The 18,661-nt window shown below is 35.0% G+C and overlaps 2 protein-coding genes across 3 annotated transcripts in view; one reads left to right on the top strand and one right to left on the bottom strand.

Annotated features, from left to right (window-relative positions):
• LOC150087033 (uncharacterized) overlaps nt 1-10,797 on the top strand; it is a 52,676-nt gene extending 41,879 nt beyond the window's left edge. For both annotated transcript variants that reach the window (XM_090371766.1, XM_090371765.1), the window contains exons 3-5: nt 6,081-6,260; nt 8,522-8,657; nt 10,615-10,797. In XM_090371766.1, coding sequence (XP_090227892.1) covers nt 6,081-6,260; nt 8,522-8,657; nt 10,615-10,712 — 414 coding nt within the window. In that variant the 3' untranslated portion in view covers nt 10,713-10,797. The remainder of the gene's footprint in view (nt 1-6,080; nt 6,261-8,521; nt 8,658-10,614) is intronic.
• Nucleotides 10,798-11,908: 1,111 nt separating this feature from the next.
• Nucleotides 11,909-18,661, bottom strand: part of mRpL24 (mitochondrial ribosomal protein L24) — an 82,995-nt gene continuing 76,242 nt past the window's right edge. The window contains exon 6 of the mRNA XM_090371764.1: nt 11,909-12,089. Coding sequence (XP_090227890.1) covers nt 11,953-12,089 — 137 coding nt within the window. The 3' untranslated portion in view covers nt 11,909-11,952. The remainder of the gene's footprint in view (nt 12,090-18,661) is intronic.

Here is an 18,661-nt window from a genome sequence, read left to right as displayed (position 1 = left end):
AGAAAGACCTGATGGATTTTATCACAGAAGAAAAGAATCCTTGGCTAAGGTAAAAAAAGCCTGCATGAGAACGACGAGAAACGTCAGATAACTTATGCGGAAAATTAGTTTCCTGACTCCGGACTCTAGCGCTGCTCGCTCGGTAAACAGACGGTAGGTGTTATTGGTCTGAAGCAGAAATCGAGAAGGATATATTGATTGACAGGTAGGTGTGGAAAACTGAGATGATTGGTGGTGGGGGCCACAGACGACAAGCTGCTGTGTAGTCGTTGGTTGGCATTATGATGTATATTTACCAGTAAAGAATGGTGCATAATAGTTTTGTAATGAACGGTGAACAGGTAATAGTAGCGATGAATCTTTTAAGGTGCTGATTGACATTATGATACATGTGTATCCGCAAAAGTTATCCAAAAGTTATCTTTAAAAATAAAAGTACAGTAATAAAAAATTAATATTTTGTTAAAAAAAAAACCAATTTATATGCTAATCCACCCATGATTCTAATGAAAAAAGGTTACGTTACCCCTCCATTTTGGGAGGGATTCAAGTGGAGGTAACCTGACCTTGTTTCACCATTACAGTATTTCGTAATGGTGAAAAAAGGTTAGGGCATGTGTGATTGGGACAAGTTACCATTGGTGCTGCTAAAGTGATACTAAACCGATGTTATCATATGTTGTGTTCGAGCACCAATCAGCACATTGTTTGCCATGCCTACCTGTCAATCAATATATCGTTCTCGACTTTGCTCCAGACCGATAACACCTACCGTCTGTTTACCAAGTGAGCAGTGCTAGAGTATGGTATCGGGAAACTAATTTCCCACAAAAGTTATCCGACGTTTCTCGTTGTTCTGGTGCAGGCTTTCTTTACCTTCGCCAAATCCTCTTTTATTTTGGAAGTCACTAACAAAGATGCTATCTATAACATTTCTACTGCATGGGTGGAAGTTAAAAGTGAAACAATTGTTCAAAAAAATATTGCCCAATAACTTTGTAATCGCTGAAAATAACTTGGTAGTGGGAGCCTCAAATAACACTGTTGAAATCGTTCCTGATATTTTAAACTCAGTTCAAAATATTGAAGGATACGAAGACAAGACAAGTGTTAAATATAGACAGAAATGAACCCAGCTACAAAAAAATGACTGACGATGATGAGGAACTACAGCCAGCTTGCAAAGTAAGTTGTAATGAAGCCTAACAGCTGCAGCGACATTACTAAATTTGTGAAAAGTCAAGATGATGTAAATTATATTGAAATTTTACAAATTTGTGAACACAATAAAAAATAATGCTACAAAAAAAAAAAAATTAAAAATCACAGACTTTCTATCAAAATGAATAAAATGTTGTTTTGGAAGTTATTTAAGCGAACTTCCAAAACTTCAAGCGAACTTCCAAAACTTCAAGCGAACTTCCCGGATAATTGAAAAACATGTTTTTCAATTATCCGGGCTCTAGCATCCCTGAATTACCATAGATAATCAACGTTTTACTGTACTTACGTCACTCTCTGAGACCCCTGGAATCCACAGATGTTCTCATAATTATGGAGGCAGCAAAGGAGGTATGCTTACCTCCTTTGCTGCCTCCCTTAATATAATTGGATAGATAGAAAATACCCGTTCAACCTGAGCAGGATCATCAACAACAATTGAACAAATGTGATTCAATCCCTTCATTCTACTGTTAATATAAGGAAAGAAGTCTTTGCTGCTTTTCTTGGGATTCTTTGCCAGAGACTTCTCGTAATCTGTCTTGGTTTGTCTAACCTCCTTTGTGACTTGCTTGCACACTAGTTTATAACTACATAGGTTTCTCTATCACCTGATAATTTATATGCATCCCATCTATTTTGTTTGGCACACTGATTGAACTGTGGGCTGTTAGTATCATTTTTATTTGATTTTTTGCTTGTGTTGAGGTATGTTTTTGTACATAAGCCAAAAGTAAGTGCTTCCTTTTGGCTATGAATTCCATTATTTACAAATTTTCAGAATGTTATTTCTTAGCAACATTCCGAAAATCATGGCGCATTGAACATGTTAAGGTTAGAGTTGACTACTTTTTTTTTTAGTAGATTTGAGGTTAAAGGCTAGACTGCAATCGTACTGTTCTAATGTTGGTTATCTTCTTTTCACCGTCATGTTAATTACATTCACACTAATTCATTTCTAACTTTGGATGTTATTATTAAATAATAGCCAAAATGAATTAACCCTCTCTGTAGGCCTGATGATGAGAAATGAGTTGTATTCAGTTTAACTGCAACATTTTCAATAAAACAACTTAATCTTGGTAGATTAGTGTTGTTTATTTTAGTTCCCATATATATTTGTCATGAAATATCAGCATCTGCTTTTGTGTGTGAGTTTAGTATTTACACTATTCTCAATTTCCTGGTCAGATACTGTCTATTTGGATATATGACTAAATGAGGACGATGAGTTTATCCATTTTCTTTCTGAACACAATAATATTCTTATCGTAATTAAAGTACTCATTACGCTGAACCAGTTAATGGAGCTAAGCCCACTGATTCCTTCATGGAGAACATCTGACTAGTTCCTTTAGTGTGTGAGTCACCAATTCAGCTGTAGAAGAGGGGCATATTGTGGTTCAAATATGATTACGGGATGGAGAATCCATAGAAATGTCATTGAACAACCTGCTGTTGAGAGATTTTGAATGTTGGTAGTGCTAAAATTTGCCTCTTATGGGCACAATGCATTGTAATGCAACCTCTTGTTCCATGCCACTGAAAATGTGTGGCATTTGTTGTGGAGCTTGTGAGCAATAGCAGCTTAAATAAACTCCTGTGGACAGTTGGAGTGCCGGGATGTAACTTTCACTACTTTATGCAATGGATTTTCTATCCATCAGTTTTTTTGGTTTATCTGACTGTGCATACCTGTTTTTCACTATGTTGGCTACATCTGTAGCTGACATGGCATATGATGATTAAGCTACTTTAAAACCTGGGTGCTAATTATATCTCTGCTATTTTGCCGAAATTCTTTTAATCCTTATTTGTGTGCACCTTTTTTCATATTGGGAGGGGATACATTTTAGTAGGATAGCTTATACTAATCTTAATTGCTTAAAGATCAGTAAAGAATGTGAATTTAAATAGTACACACATTCTTTTCGTTTGCAATTTAAGGGAATTTTGTAATGATATGTATTAAATTACCTAGCAGATCTGTTTATTGCTACAATTCAATTATGTTGATGAACTAATATCTCACATCATTGACAAAAATGTGAATCTGGCATGATTATGAAATATAGAAGGCTACCAAAAAAACTATAGAGTAGAACTTTGATTGTCCGTCACTTAACACCACACTATGCCGTGATGCATTGTGACATTGGCCCCACATGTCACTGTATACGATTGTACTTTAACCTCTTGTTTCGTATTTTAGTAGTGACAGAGAAATATCTCAAAAAATTGAAATAATCAATTGTCTAAGAAAAGGTGAAAGTGCTGCATCAGTTTATGGAATGCAGACAAAATTGAAAACCACTGACAGTAATGTTAAAAGTAATAAAACAATGAAGCTTGCTAAAAATGAACAGTTGGATACTGCAGTGTTCAAAGACGTAGCCAAGGAACTCCATTGTCGAGACCTATAATAATTGAAAAAGCCATTGAGATCATTCAAGGCTAGCATCAGATGGTTGGATAAATTAAGTTTCGCAAGGGTGTGCAGATAGTGCAGCAATTTCTGTTTGTTGTAAAAAACTACAGAAAGAAATAGTTGATCAAAGTTTGGTTAAAGACCAAATATACAACAGCGATGAGACTGGCCTCAATGACTGAACATATGGCATGGAGATATAAGATTGCATCACTATAATGGTAGGTGCTAATGCCAGCAGTAGTCATAAATTGCCTTTGTTGTTATAGGAAAACCAGTAAAGCCTAGATCATTTAAATGCTTTGCCAGTTAAATATTTCTCACAAAACAATTCATGGATGAGCCAAGATATATTTGTACCATGTGTAAAATCACACTTGGCATCAAAAGGTTTACCACAATATGCAACGCATCTACTCATCCCATACAGATGGGATTTAAAAAGAGACGATGGCAAAATATCATGCCACTTTCTGCCAACAAACAGCACCTCGGTGTGATTGAGAGTATGAAACATCATCACAAAATGTTCATTCAAAAACTTGTTTTGGGGGAAAATAAATTAGAGGTGATAGTTTTGGAAAAGCTACACCATAAAAGATGTCATTTTCAACTCGCTGATCCCTGGAATAATGTTCCAGTTCAAACAATACAAAGAAGCTAGAATAAGTTGTGGCCAGAAATATATTTAAGTGATACAGAAACTATTCCAAAAGAAACTGAAATTTTGCAGTTATGTTCCTGGTTTTAAAAATATTTCGATGGAGGACATAAGATGCAAAATTTTGGATGAAACTGAAGAAGAAAAAGCTGTTGCTGATGGGACAACAAACATAATTAGCCACTGTAAAGCTGAAACTGTTGTTGTCAAAGTGCATTGAGTGGTACAAGAAGCAGATGCTATGCAAATGTTACTTTTGCTTAAAATTCATAACATTGCCTCCCAAAAGGCTCGAGGGGTAATGAAACAAAAGAATTTGACTGACTTTTTTAGAAAAGAAATTTAATATTGGTTTTTTTTTTTTAATGACATTACTAGCCCAATGTATGTAGAGATATCTGTACTATGATTTTTTTGATAAACAGTAAAAAATAAAGTTTACATTTTATTAGGTTATGTAATAAAAAAGTTAAGATGACCTGGTACATTGTATGTGTAATGTTTTTAACGTACATATTCTATTATCCATCATGGTCCTGTATCCTACGGACAGTCAAAGTTCTACTGTACTTGTGTGACGAAGCTGTTTCATTAGATTAATATTAGCATTGTGTTGAAAGTTTTTTGCTTTCTTAACAACATACTTTTCACATGGAAGGATAGGTCTCTTCTCCTTTAGTATCGCAGGAATTATGTAATTTATTGATTAGAGGTTGCTTCAAAAAAAAATGTATGACAATAAAAAGACTAGATTGATGCTAGTGAATATATAGTTATAATTCTCCTCCCCCTTCCCTTCATGCACTTGGAGTTAGATCTGTAAAACCAAGTCATAATGTATGCCTTTTTTAAATTCTGGTTTATGTGACTATCTCAGAGTAGTTGGCAATAAATTTTATTTCATAAGAATTAATGTAAATAGTTTCTTTGCAATATCAAACATTTACATTGAGAAATTTATGCCTAAACCATACAAAATCTGGTATTCGATTATTTTTTTTTTAATCTTTATATTAAGAATATTTCCAATGAGCATGCGCACAACTTCTCTTCATACAATATGAGAAATTATAGAGTTCTTAAAATACCGTGATTGTTAGACTAAATTCCAAATAGCAAATGCTTAATGTACGGTTCTCACCTTATACAATCTGCAATTGTTATTAGGGTGAATTGATGGCTAAATTTTGGGTTGAATAATTTAAATTAGTAAATTGGCCTTATCAGTTTTATATTACTCAGAGTTTTTTAATTAACTTTCCTTCATGACAACCAGGAACGGAGTTGTGCACTTATTTTAAATTAATTTATTTTTTATCTCGCTTTTTAATTTACTAATTTAAATTATTCACCCTAATAACTATTGCAGATTGTATAAGGTGAGTACCGTACATTAAGCATTTGCTTCATCAAGTCTTAGGATTGGCTGTGTTTCATCTTACTCTCAATTGTGGTTTTTGCTCAGACATTCCAAAAATTAGATTTAATTACTATTTTTAAAGCCTGGTGTTTGGATTCAGGTGCTGACACAAAAGGTATGTCATTCATTTTATGTACTGACCTTTCATGGGCTTGTTTGTTTCTGTTCATAAACATATCGTATGTGTTTCAGGGAGATTGCTTTATATATGCCAGTTCATTTTTAAAATTAATAATTAAGAGATTTTTGAGCTCAATTTAAAGTTACATGATGTATGGTATTTTTATGAAAATACATGTCATAACTTAAAATTAAGCTATTCCACTTAACGGTTATTACCTAACTTCTAGAGTTCATTATGGCCAATGACATTTGGACTTGCTTGCTGTGCTGTTGAGATGATGCATATGGCTGCACCTCGTTATGATATGGACCGTTTTGGAGTGGTATTTAGAGCCAGTCCTCGTCAGTCAGATGTGATTATTGTTGCAGGGACTCTCACCAATAAAATGGCACCAGCACTGAGGAAGGTAATATGCATTGCTTTTTTAGAATAGAACCACTGACTAATTAGTTTATATCTCACTTTCATCTAAAACGTAATTTAATAATTAGCTACATTTTTATATGCTATGACTAGTCATTAAACTTAAGAAATGATTTTAAAGATACCAATAATTTCATATTGGTGCAACTGAAACTCCCAAAATCCAGCAACCTGATCCCTGCTGGATTTTGATTGGCCATATTATAGTCACATATAAGTGAGGGAGAAAGTAAAGAAACAAATTCTCTAGTTAAGTGGTTGACAAGCTAATACCAAACATTTTGTGCAATTGTTTCACCTAAAGTCAGTTTTGCTTGCAGTGGATAACCTCTTCTCCATCAATAGCAGTAGACTGTAACTTTGCCATGCCTTAATTGTTGTGAAATTTCCAAAATGCACATAAACTCTTTCATACTCTAGTTGGTTCATGTGAAACCATAATTTATTTGATTTTAATATGCATGCTGCCTGGCCAATTTGCATATTGTGTTTTTCTGGAGTTGCCTCCCCAAAGCTTGGGGGAAAGGATTTCTTAGCTTACCCAGCCCTAATTGGTAAAGCAAATTTATTTAATAAAAGGAGTGATGTTCAAAACAGTGGGTAAAATAAATAAATTTTACCTTAGACAATCATTCTTTTTGCTCATTTCATCTTTAACCTTTACTGGTCACATCAGTTATCAGCTCCAGGTTAAGGATACTGAGGTAGGGGAAATCCAATGGAAACTTAACCAAAGACATGTCAGGGTTCTGCTTACATTAAATGAATTTGAACTGTTGGCCATTAGGGCTATTGGTGTTAATCTGAAATAGATGATCAATTTCACTGTTATACAGGTAGAATGTCCAAAATGTGGATATTTTTTAAAAAATATTGCTGCCAGTAAAAAAACTAAGTGGGTATGCAGATTTGTCATCTCTGTTTCCATTTTAGGAAAGGGGGATTGATACTGAATCTTCCAATAGCCATATTACAGGACGAGGGTCATTCATGGTATTGTTGACTTTTTGTTTCAATCAAATCACTATTATTATTAGCCATATGGTGCAAGGAAGCCTAAGGATTATGCTGCACCAGCCAAAAAAAAAAAAAATTCCCGTATTACCCTGAAAGTAAAAGTGGTAGATGACTCTCATTGACCGGTGCAATACCACCACTTTGCTTATTGGAGGTGAAGTGGTGAAACCCATGTTTAGTTTCTAGAGCAAAGTTTCTGGCATCCCCCCCCCATACTTCTCTTTCAATCCACGCTGCACGGTACTAAGTACTATAGGTTTTGATACCTTTTGTGTTTGGGGGTTTTCATAAAAAAAAAAAGGGGAAGAATGATGATATCCAGCTCAGGACCCTGGGTTTGCCGAGCCCCTGAAGCAAATGTTAGATAAAGTGAACATTCTTTATCTGTAATAATTAGATATTGTATGTAGTGATTTCAGTTCTCTTGCATAGCTGCCAATTCCCCATAATTATGATGGCCCCAGTTGGTACCATAATTTCTCCACCTTTTCTTAAAAAGAGCAAAGCTGCATTGAAATTTTTTATTTTTTTTCCCCTTTATTTTGTCAATAAATTCAGCCATTATAAATATCTAACCACATGATGCTTTTAGTACAATACAGATGCCCAGGGATGATATTCTTTTTCAATTTAGAAAGCAATAAGGATTTATTCTCAACTCCTATCTTATGTTGTTGATAGAGTAAAATTTTACTGTACGGTATGAACAAAAAGGGAGTATTGTAGGCTGACGTGATCCAATGAAGTGTTACAACTTCAAATATTTAATACACTAATAGCAGAAGCCAAATGACCTTATGAAAGTTAAATATATCATCCAATAATGCTATTCAGAGAACAAGTTTGCAGATCAGTTTTAATGTGAGAATTGACAAGTTATCCCAAGACATTCTTGGAATTCCTCACAGGTGCTCAATGTCAAAGAATATTCAACCAGTTAAAGAAAAAATAATTCAGTTCTTCTCTATCTGGTGGTTTTGGAAATGCTCTTGCAGTAAGGTCTGAACAGCAGTGCCATTATTATTAAAAAAAAAAAAAATCTGACCACATATTTTCAGGAATGTTGAAAGTCAGCTACGGTATCTCGAGTGCAGTGTGGATTCTAAAAAAACTCCTGCCATACAAATAACTTTTTGAAAGTCAAAATTTGGCACATTTTCTCTTCTGGGTCAGATTTCAGAATCACTTTTGCCAAAGTAATTGCAGTCTACCTTTTTATCTCTTTAGATTTATGATCAAATGCCTGAGCCTAGATGGGTGATCTCTATGGGTAGCTGTGCAAATGGTGGTGGCTATTATCATTACTCTTATTCTGTTGTTCGAGGATGTGATCGTATTATTCCCGTAGATATCTATGTTCCTGGTAAGTATGCAAAGTTTTTTTTTTTTTGTCATCATTATACAGTAAACCCTCGTTAATCTGGATTAGCCTTAAAAAAACACAAATAAATGGAAAATCATCACTGTAGAGCCTTTATAAAAAGACAATACATTTATCAGGTGGTGCTACATGGCAGTGCCACTTGATCGTTGTAGTGAATACCACTTTAATACAGCTTCTTCCAGCAACACTTGCTTTGGCTTTTATCACCCCCCCCCACATCGAATTTCTAAGAAAATGGCTTTAGATTCTTTTTGTTTTTAACATCGTCTATTGGCCAATACCAAATTCTTCAGCAATACCATTTAAGTTGAGCTTGTTAATGATAGTTAAAATAACACATTTCCTTTATAATCCATACTTGTATAAAGAAGTATGCAAATGAAGCGACATAAGCAATAACATCTGTCGAACTCAGAGTCAACAACGATACTGAACAACATGCAAGACATTGTAACATATGGTCAGTCTTTCTGTGCACAGAGTTTTTCATATTTCAATCTGGATTAGCGATGGTTTACTGTAGTCATAAAATTTGTCATGGTGCAACAACTGTTTTTCTAAATAGTTAAATGGATCATATTATTGTGAGGGTGGTTTAAAGAGTATTTGGACAAACCTGAAATTTTCAGTTACCTTTATTCACTTGTTTGAATAAAGGGTACTTACACAATAAGTTCCACAAACCTTGCAGAGACAACCATGTTCAGCATTAGTTAATTACTTAAAACAAGGAATGGGCTCCATTCCTGTGGAAAATATCAACGGTGGTTACAGATGGACAAAAACTATCGAGTGATTTAATGTTTGATCTATAGTGAATCATTAATACTTAACTCTAATTTTTGAAATAAAATCAAATCCTGTCATATTGCTTAATGATTCTAATACACTGTGATCACTGCCACCTAGTGGTTCCTTTATCTGCAGATTCTTAATACACTGACCAAAAAAAAAATACAAACCTTTGTTTCAGCAAGTGTACAGTGGGATATGGATTCTATAAGATGTTTTGATCTAATTGTAACTATTCTTCCCTTCTGGCAAAATATCATGTAATTGAAGGAAGATGGCAGAAATTCAGGTACTCCCCTGGATGACGTTCCACCTCCAGATGCTTGGGTTGTCTTAACAAGGCACTCTGACCACATTTTTGGAGCCACTACAAGCAAATATTTCATCTGAAACAAGTGGCCTTCCAAATAGGAAGGCATTTGCTGCACACTGGATGTTCTATTTTCCATACAGAGCACAACGGCTTCACTCTTGAAGTATTGTTTCTCTGCCACATTTACACCTTTTGAGAAAACAGTTGTTTCTTGAATCGTGGCTTCTGCTTCACATTCTCAGAAAACTGTCTTATTACGAATATGCAGCCACTAGAAGAGCTGTTTAACAGAGGAAAAACCACAATAAAGATTTGCATTATTAAGAGAAGCTAAAATGTGTGTGGTGTTGAGAAAACCTGGTTTTGTTCATATAGTGCCCAGACAAGAGAACAAATTAAGTTACGTGCTTTTGAAAATAATTTTAACTACCATGAAAGTTAATTTTGTTATATTTTATATGATAGAGAATTTTTAAAGCGTAACAGTTTGTAATTCATAACTAAACTGGTGTGCCTTAAAGCACTTGGTTATTGACTGCTTTGTATGCATCAGAGGCAGTGAATGTGTTAAACATTTTTTTCACAGGATACCATTAAGTGTGTATGAGATTTTAGAAATCCCTTTTCTTCTTTAAAAGGGGAAATAGACAGATTGTTTGTTTCATTAATTTAAATAAAGGGTTAAAATCTTAACTAAAACATGACAACCAGAAGTCAGTCAGTTATAAAAAGAGGGCTTCCCGTTACCATTTATTAAGTTCTGGCTGTCAAAAAGTTTTTACTTTGTGGTTGACTTCAGTATTTTATTATTATTATTTTTTTTTTTTTTAGGTTGTCCACCTACTGCTGAGGCACTTCTCTATGGAGTACTTCAGCTGCAGAAAAAGATTAAAAGAATGAAATCAGTCCAGATGTGGTATCGGAAGTAACAGAGAGAGAAATGTGTTAGTCTTTATTTGTACATAGTTTACTAAATGAGAGTAATGTAGATAAGAAATAAAATGTTTGACTGCTTGTTGTTTGTATAATTTACACCTACATATTGGGCCAATAGAAATACAACTGCAGAGAGCTCACTTTTTGATTACTTTATAGTAGCATTTGCAAGAACTAGCACTTTCCTGTGTAAAAGCAGTATTAGTTTCACTACAGCAATTATATACAGGGCCGATTTGTACTATTTATTACCAAATAGAGATGGCTTAGTTAATCTCCCGCTGACTGGAGAAAATTAAGTCTATTCAAAGTTGTTGCACGTGACTGATTTTTAGCACCTTTCCTATAGTCATTGAATGTAATCTGAGTGCTACTGGTATAGCATATAAGGGAGCTGAAATGCTTTAAAGTGGCAAGAAGAATTACTTTTTCTCTTAATTTTTGCATATATCAGGGAATTGAAATCAGAATTATTTTAGTGTACCCCTTCTTTGACTAACAGTGTCTGATGCCGCTGAATTGGTTGCTTATTTACAAACTCACTTTATATTAAGTTTCTATAGCAAGAAAGACAACAGAAAAATATTCCAATTGATGATGACCTTGAATCCAGTTTTATTTTTTCACAGTCATGACTATTGCATGGTAAAAGAGTTTTCTTTAAAAAAAAATAGCAAATAAATAAAGTGTTTAATTTTGTCATTCAAGATAATGGTCAATTTGAAATCCTCTGTGTACACCCATATGAAAGGGTAGTGGTAAAGATTATTTCTGAAAAACACTTCAAATTGTAACCCACAGTTTTTATTACAGGTCCAAAGTTGACAAAATCTTTATCCAATAAAGGGACTAAGGCATCGGAGGATGATGCTTCTCCTATTCCATAGTTAAGAAGTGGGCAGAGGTCGTTGACCATGGGTCCATCACTTTCACCCAAAGGAGCAGTGGAAAGACCAGACAGTTACTAAGGCCTTTGCAGGAAACTCAGCAAAGGAGTCTGTGTTTAACATGTAACCAGATTCCTAAAAAAAACTTTCGTACTTAGGCCACAGATTTCACTTACCATCAAAACCCCAGTGGAATAGGAACTGTAACACAGCCATATACTTCTGTTTGTAAACATTTTAGGCCTGCTTTGTCAATTGTGATGGAGTAGAAATTAAAACAATCTGTTAAAACCACATACACAGTCAGTCTAAAATTAGTTTTATTTTATAATTAAGGAGACAAATGTCAATACCAATAAGTAGGATAAGGCTGTCGTTCTTCTGTAATTCCCATTTCCTTCATAATATCTTGTTGAAATGTCATCAGCTTTGGCTCAAAAGTAATTTTTTCAACTACACTGGCAGAAGTATCCTTGGTTTGCTCTTGAGAGAGGAAAAAAAAAAGTGGTATTATTTAATATTACTTTTCTTGTAAAAGAATATAGTGTGTACAATGGATGCATAACAAAGTATCTTGATGGCCATTAGTTTAATCTTGTCATCACCAACAAATAAACCATTTGATTTTTATAGAACTTTCAATATGATTTAGCGGTGGCAAATGATGAAAAAAAGCAAGCTTATACAACAACAGGGGTGCGCTTACTAAGCGCACCCTTTGTTCAACTCAAAATTTCTCATTGCCTTATACCGGGGATTTGCAATAAAAATTGCCAAAGAAAGAAACCACATCTCCCATAATTCCTTATAATTAGTTTACTATCTTACAGTATATCAGGTTAAATAAATGTTTTCCAAACAAAATTTTGTTTTCATTCTCGTGAATAGGTTGAAATAAAATACTTGTTGACATTAAACTTTAACTTCTGTAGATTGTACCATCTACAGAAGTTAAAGTTTACCACCCAGAGAGAATATGATCAACGATCATATTCTCTCTGGGTGGTAGTTGAATTAAGAAGAAGAAAAGTTGGTTCTCTGAATTGGACAGCAAAATGACGTTGACTAGTTGCAGCAGGAATGATAGAAGAACAGTGCCATGTAAGGGCGGCACCTAGTTGTTCAACTCCGCTTCATATCTCTGTGAAGAACAGTATCATTACAAATGGGCCAGATGTGTGTGTATTCTGTTGTTATGTTCTGGCCTCTTGGCTACCCAGAAGCCTGAGAGAGGTTTTGGGGCACCGCCCCAGATGTGGGAACAATATTCCATGGTATTGGGGATTTGCGATTTCTATACAGAGTCAACTGTTTGGAAGAAAAGTAATGCCAAGAGCAAAAGAGAAAACCCAGATTATTAGATGTAGAGGAAGCAATATTTGTAATGTGCTTTATGCCAAGAGAGATTAGAAGTCAGGATAATCCCCAAGATCTTGCCTAGAAATTGGAACATCATTGAAGATAAGCATAGGAGCAGAAGGATCCTTTTTTGCGGGATATAAGACAGGATGAGAAGAATAAATTTTGGATGGATAGCATTCAGGAAATATAGTCACATACTGAGGAGCAATATCCCAGTTTGTCTGAAATGTAAAATAATGAACCAATGTATACTCCCCACCATGACTTATGGAAGTGAAATTTGGGCACTCACCAAAAGAATGGAATGAATTATATTGGGAATAAGACTGTTAGATAAGAAGAGAAACACATGGATTAGACAGCAAACTCAAGTAAAGAGCTAAAATGGTCTTGGGCAGGACACATAGCTCGAAGACATGATGGACTAAGGAGATGGATAGATGAAATTCATGAGTTTGTGGGTAGTAAATGGCTGGCCATTGCACAAAACAGAAGGAACTGGAAAGGCCTTCATCCTGCAGTGGATTGAAATTAAGTTATCTTTGCCCCACTGGAGAACAGCATTTAAGGATTTGGCAATGGATACTCAAAGTTGAAGCTTTCTCCAAGTGGATTGCAATGTGCTATCATCAGTAAAACTATGGATATGATTTCCGGTCAATGGAAGGTCATTAATTTACAAGAGGAAAGAGTGGGGGAAAAGAACTGGATACCCTGTTACAAAGAACAGCTGGCAAATCATAGGATGGAAGCTTATTTAGAAGGCCTTTATGCCAAACATGACCAAAAGCCTTTGAAATGGCTTGAGTTTCACCCAACTTTTCCATTGAAATTGTCTATAGATGGGTAACATAAGCCAGAATATCACCAGTGGAATGACACTGACAATTGTTGATCATAAGAAAGATTTACAGATAGTACTTTGTATTAAGAGTTGGCGGTTAATTGATTTCTCCATTTCTTTGGAAAGAGTAGAAGTAATCGCAATGGGATGATAATTGGATGGGAGGGATTTGTCACCCTGTTTAGGAACTGGCTGGATATGAGCAAATTTCCAAGCAGAAGGAAAAACACCTTTGGAATAAGACTACACAAAACAGGAGTAAGCTAAGGAGTGCAGGTTTAGAGAAATACCGCCAGGACCTGCAATTTTCTTAGCATCAGATTCATCAAAATCCTTCTGTTGGAAGCCCACAAGAGGCATTGAATGGGTTGAGGTGATTTACCAAGATTATCAATACATGAGTTGGAAGCTAGCAGGTCAGCTTTATCTTTGGCTGATGTGGGCAAAAATTGCAGCCAATAGCTTTCGGAAGAGACCAGAATGCTCAACTACCATTTAGACTAAAAGCAAGTTTTCTACTCTTATCTAGTTTGGACTGATTAATAACTGCTTTACAAAGTATAAATAATAATTTTTATTATTATGCAATGTCACTTATAGAAATATTTTACGATTGCCTTAGTGATTCACATTAAAAATATTATGTTGAAAGGGGTTCACGAGTCAAAAAAGATTGGGAACCCATCTTATACAATGGGACAATTACCCCCAGGTGAACCTCCCTCAGTTTATCAATAGGCAATTATGCCACTGGTCCCTGAACTATAATAATGAAATCCTAAATCTGATAAACAAATTTGTATTTACCAACCAAACCCCACATGGGGTTTATTTCATAAATATACAGCAGAACACCCTGCTTAAGCCCTTTTTGATTTGCAAATGATTATATCTACAGCCCTTCTGAAGGGACAAATGTACTATATAAGTAGATGCCACTTAATGTACACAGTATGTTACATCTCAATTTTTTTTTTTGTGTGTTTAATAAAAGTGAAAACTAGTTATAGAATGCTTATAGCTTAAGAAGGTTCTCTCTTTATTCCTGCTGGCAAATTAGCTACTGCATTTCAATAGCACTATGCCCTGTCACTTTTACACAAACGTTTCGTTGCCTCAGACTCTAATTTGATGGAAAATAATACTGGTTTACCAAGGGATCAGAGACCACCCCACATCTCCTAACCTTAGATTATGGGGGGCAGTGTCCAATCTTCACCTTTTCGTGGTATAAACCTCTATGGCTTGAATGAACAATGGGATCAAGAACCACAACATAACTATGTTGCAGATTTACATTAATTAGTGTGCAGTACACCTGGTCGTCGACTTACGACCTATGCGACTTACGACCGGCCGCACTTACGACCACAAAAAAAAATAATAATAATAAATTAATTAATCGATGACGGGAGGCCTGAAGACAGCACCAGGCACATACACCCAGTCACTCTCTCTCACATACACCCAGTCGCTTTCAAGTATCTGTTGCGTGTGGTGTATTAATTAAAATTCTACTGAAATACGCATAAAATGTTTAGTAAAAGGAAAATGACTTCATCTACATATACGCCAGCTAAAAAGTCAAGGAAAACTATTGATTTAGAGTGTAAAATGAAAATTATCCAGCAGTATGAAGGCGGAAAGAAAGTGAATACGATAGCATGTGACTTGAAGTTATCACATTCCACGGTATTGACGATACTTAAGGACAAAGAAAGAATTCGGGAAGCTGTGAAAGGTTCTGCACTTATTAAGTCTACAATTTTAACCAAACAACGACAGGAACCCATCCATGAAATGGAGAAATTGTTGTTTATGTGGATGGAAGATTTAATACAAAAAAAATACACCCATGAGCCTTCACACAGTGCAAGCAAAGGCTAGAAGTTTGTTTCAGTTTAAAATCACGCGCCGGAGACGATTACACAGAAGATTTTCAGGCTAGTACTGGGTGGTTTAAGCGTTTTTAAAAAAAGATTTTCTTTGCATAATGTCTCTATAAATAAACATTTCCTACCTCAACCCAAGAACATGGCCCTGACGATGCACAACCCAGCACAAGCAAAGATTGAAAATTGATTTTGTAAATTTCATTTGTATTAATTTTTATCTTTACAGTACATTATGTACAATATAATTATAGATTGTAGTTTTGTTTTTTTATAAACAGTATGAATAATAAACCAATTAAAATGTAGAGAACGTTTGAATTTAACCTCATAGAGAGAGAGAGATAGCCTAGGCGTAGAAACGAAGGTATATTCAGTATCGCTAAGTAAAAGATAAAAACATTACTGTATTTAAAATGAAAAATAAAAGATTATAAAAATAAATCATAAAGATGATAAAAAGATTAGAAAGGTTAAAAAATACTGTTAATAAATATATGGTCGACTTACGACCTGTCAATCAGAACGGAAGTCGGTCGTAAGTCGACGACCAACTGTATTAAACTATGCTTTGTCAAAACATGTGACATCAGTGGGCAGTGAAACAGCATTTTGATAATTAGGCATAGCTTCAATTTCAACAAATGTACAGAATACACTCTTTAAATCTTCACAACTGATTTCTAAAGCAAGCATTTAGGAAACTAATGAAAAGAAACACAAAACAGCAGCCTTATTTTGTTAAAACCATGAATATAAATCATGTTTATTTTCTCTGAAGGACTACATAAATTTACAGGGCAGTAGTTATTTGGTTTTTAGGAGCATTAGCAACTAAGGCCATATTGCTCCGGGATATGCGGTGGTCATTCCCTGACCTTTCTGCATCCTCCGTATTTGGTGGTGACGGGCTCGAACCCCGGTCTAATCAAGAAGCGTGTGCTACGGACTGCTGCTGCTTCCCACCTGGCTACGGGGGCGCCTAGGGCAGTAGTAGTCCCCTCTCTAATTATATAGTAAACATGTGCTCCCATGATCCTGTTTAGCTTTCCTTTCAAACTACCCAAAGCCAGGCATGTACATTTAGGGAATAGTTGGTCTTGCATGAGAGGAGGCTAAGCCATATGAAATTATTAGAAAGTTTTTCATATAAAAATTTTCTTGAAGTCAGACTTCAGGGAAAATCATGTTTAACTAACCTAATAATCAATTTTGACTCAGTCCCTCATGAGAGGTATAGGCTGGAGGGTTGTGATTAATGCATATTCTTCAGATTAGTGTGGGGTCCACCAAGGATCAGTTCTTGGACAGACTTCAAGAATGGTGGCAGATACAAAGTTTCCTGGCTGCCAGGAAAGTCCATGGTGTCCTATTGATGATTAATCAAACGATATCCAGTAGAGTTAGGGAAGTAATACTCTATCCAAGTATGAAGACCTCATCTGAAAAATGAGGTTCAAAGATGGGCTACAGAGTTTGACCAGATCCTTAGAGGAATAAAATGATTTAAGGCTGAATTTTCACAATTATAAAGAATTCTAGAACTAAGAGCCATAAATTCAAATTACATGAGAAGTGGTTTTCTTTTAGCCAGTGAGTAGATTACTAGAACAAGTCACCTCTACTGGTAGTACAGACTGAGTTTGAAGAAATTCAAAGGTCAACTGGAGTGTTAATTATGTCAGGAGGAAAGAAGTGCATAATTTGTTTTTTTAGCCAATGCAGCTAAATTGCACTATATGGCTATGGGTACATTAGTGACCACAGGATTTTTGCTGCACTCACAAAAAAAATAAGCTACCTGTTTTTTTTCTCCTCACATAGATAACAGTCAAACGGTTTGGGTGCTGTCTTACCACATAAGATCTTTTGCCCTTTATTTCTACAAGGAAATGTTCGAGAGGACACCAGGGCCTACCTTGCATTAAAACAGTAGTTTTCAACCTTTTTTTTTAATAACAGCACCCCTACTCAATTTTCTGCCTGTTAGATCTGATTCTCTCTCGCTGTATATATGATATTTATATAAATTATATATTAGTAAATTAATAAGAGGAGTTTACCTCAATATAGTACGTAGAACACTTCCGTATGATACCCTCCAGAAATTAAAACGGAAAAAACGAAAAAATCGACAACTTACCGGTACATTAAAGTAAAATATAAATAATTAAATAATCAATTTAACACAATTAAAATTCAAATTAATGCAATTAAAAGAATCTAACGAAAATATTCAAAACGATTTTCGTTAGATTCTTTTAATTGCGTTAATTTGAATTTTAATTGTTTTAAATTGTGTTAAATTGATTATTTAATTATTTATATTTTACTTTAATGTACCGGTAAGTTGTTGATTTTTTCGTTTTTATTTCTAGAGGGTATCATACGGAAGTGTTCTACGTACTATATTGAGGTAAACTCCTCTTATTATCAACGTAGAACATATTGAGTATTACAGCTCTGATTCATACTATCTAATAAATTATATATATATTCAGTATGTAATTTTATTCTTTATATAGAGGTACTAAGTAAACATCAATTACACCACATCACCACAAAATTAAAAAGATACTGTACACCTTTTTATAATGAAATAAACATATAAGTAACTTAAACCGAAATGCCGTGGCACCCCGGTTGAAAACCACTACATTAAAACATAACCGATCCCTCTTCTAATATTGGGCTAATCTAACGAGTAGTCATTAATCACAAACCCTTGCCTCCTGTGAATCTTACCCATTCCCAATGTGTTCCAGCTTATACGACAAGTGATCGCTATAGTGCAATTTACTAGTGTGTGAGTACTGGTCTTTTATAAACCCTCCTCTGCTAGCAACACACTGTTTTCTCCTTCTGATTGCTTGGTCACTGTTCTGGCTCCACAAACCTGGAAGGAAAAAGTTATCCTCCAGGGCTAAACGGAGTAACAATGGACTTCACAAACCAGA

The sequence above is a fragment of the Mastigoproctus giganteus genome, chromosome 4 (genome assembly GCF_048544385.1).
Source record: "Mastigoproctus giganteus isolate SK-2022 chromosome 4, ASM4854438v1, whole genome shotgun sequence".
NCBI classification, from domain to species: Eukaryota; Metazoa; Arthropoda; class Arachnida; order Uropygi; family Thelyphonidae; genus Mastigoproctus; species Mastigoproctus giganteus.
Note: the sequence above shows the minus strand (reverse complement) of the source record. Positions and strands in the feature narration are given on the sequence as shown.